General features: G+C 62.2%; 1 protein-coding gene across 1 annotated transcript in view; it reads right to left on the bottom strand.

Annotated features, from left to right (window-relative positions):
- DOK3 (docking protein 3) overlaps positions 1-1,482 on the bottom strand; it is a gene marked incomplete at its 3' end in the record, with an annotated part of 2,882 nt that overhangs the window by 624 nt on the left and 776 nt on the right. Inside the window, exons 2-4 of the mRNA XM_017728047.1 lie at positions 561-854; positions 349-442; positions 14-263 (exon numbers count right to left, since the gene is read on the bottom strand). Coding sequence (XP_017583536.1) covers positions 14-263; positions 349-442; positions 561-854 — 638 coding nt within the window. The remainder of the gene's footprint in view (positions 1-13; positions 264-348; positions 443-560; positions 855-1,482) is intronic.

Here is a 1,482-nt window from a genome sequence, read left to right as displayed (position 1 = left end):
GAATACAGCCTGCAGGGTCAGAGGGGAGGGTGAGGAGCTGGCAGCCACCCTGGGCAGGCAACAGCCCCAAGAAGGGAGTGGGGGACTCACCTGATCCTGGCCAAACTTGCGAAGGAAGGGGTAAGGCCAGGTGAGCAGGGGCTGGCGGGACTGGGGGTCCTTCAGCGTCAAGCTCTGGGGAAGGGCTGAGAGTAGGTAGTGCCCGTGCAGGCCACAGCGGGTGGCTGCATCTGTCTGAACCACCAGCACCAAGAATTCGGTCACTGTGGGAGCCAAACAAGCCAGGGGTCAGCATTGCAGCACTGAGCTGCAGCCCACCCCAGCCCTATTCACCACCCCTGCACATACAGTCCTGCCAGGACGAGTAGAGGGAGTTCTCCTCCATGGGGACAGCGGGGCTGGGCTGGGTCCTGGCATTACTCGGCCTTGTCTCTTTTGCACCCTGAAACAAAGGAATGTGAGTATGACCCGGGACAGGGGGGAGCACAAACCCCCTGCCTGCCCTGGAGCTTGCTAGCTCACCCAAGTAGGGCTCTTGGCTCTGCCAGACCCCTTGGTACCTGGAAGGCCAGCTGGCAGAGCTGGGTGATCCATTCATCCCGCTGCTCAGCTGCCAGTACATAGCTCTTCTCCGTGGTGGTGAGGTAGAAGGCGGCGGTGGCTTTGGGGCAGCTCTCCGTGCCCGCCGGGCCCACAGAGACGCAGTCAGAGAGGCGGATCACCCGGCGGGCACACCGCTGCAGGGACGTCTTCTCCGGGATCGTGCCATCGTCCCGCACATCAAACTTCTCCATGCGGGCCACGCCGGAGGGGCTGGCGGCAAACAGCTGGGCTCGCATCTTCCTCCAGGATCTCTAATGCATGGGAAGGGCAAAGGCACGGAAAAAACAGGTCAGCAAAGAGCTGCCTGCTGCATCTGCCAGCACTGCTCTCCACGCAGGGCCAGCAGTGCTTGGGAAGAGCCATACAGGGCACAAGGGGCATAGGGGAGTCCTGGCCTGCACCTGCCAGATGCTGTTGGAGGGTACAGAGAACAAGGGCCAGCACACACCCCCAAACTGTGGGGCAGGGTAGCCCCAAAGCTGGGTTGAGGGGGACCTTGCCCCGAGCGGGTTTGGCATGGCTTGCCGGGTGAGTCACACTCACTCCCAGCACCCTGAGCACCAGGTCCTGCTCTTTGTTCCCTGGTGCAAGTGCTGGCCTGCCGACCTGCAGCTGAGCTCTCAAGCTGTTCTCAGGACAGACCCTGATGCAAATTAAAGCCATTTTGAGCTGCTGAGGCTCCTGCTGGCAGCCTCACATCTGCTGAGCAGCCTGCTTCCTCCCAGGGGAGCCTCTGCAGCACCAGCACCTTCCCAGTCTGTCACGGGATAGCGGGGGCGCGTGCCACCATGTACCTCAAAAGTGCAGCAGAGCCTCCACCCTGCAGGAACCAGATGCAGCCACGCACCCAAAATACCCACCGCCCCCAGCCCACCTGCC

The sequence above is a fragment of the Corvus brachyrhynchos genome, unplaced genomic scaffold, assembly GCF_000691975.1.
Source record: "Corvus brachyrhynchos isolate BGI_N302 unplaced genomic scaffold, ASM69197v1 scaffold21, whole genome shotgun sequence".
In the NCBI taxonomy this organism is placed as follows: domain Eukaryota; kingdom Metazoa; phylum Chordata; class Aves; order Passeriformes; family Corvidae; genus Corvus; species Corvus brachyrhynchos.
The sequence above is the reverse complement of the archived record's forward strand: the minus strand, read 5'-3'. Positions and strand labels throughout refer to the sequence as shown.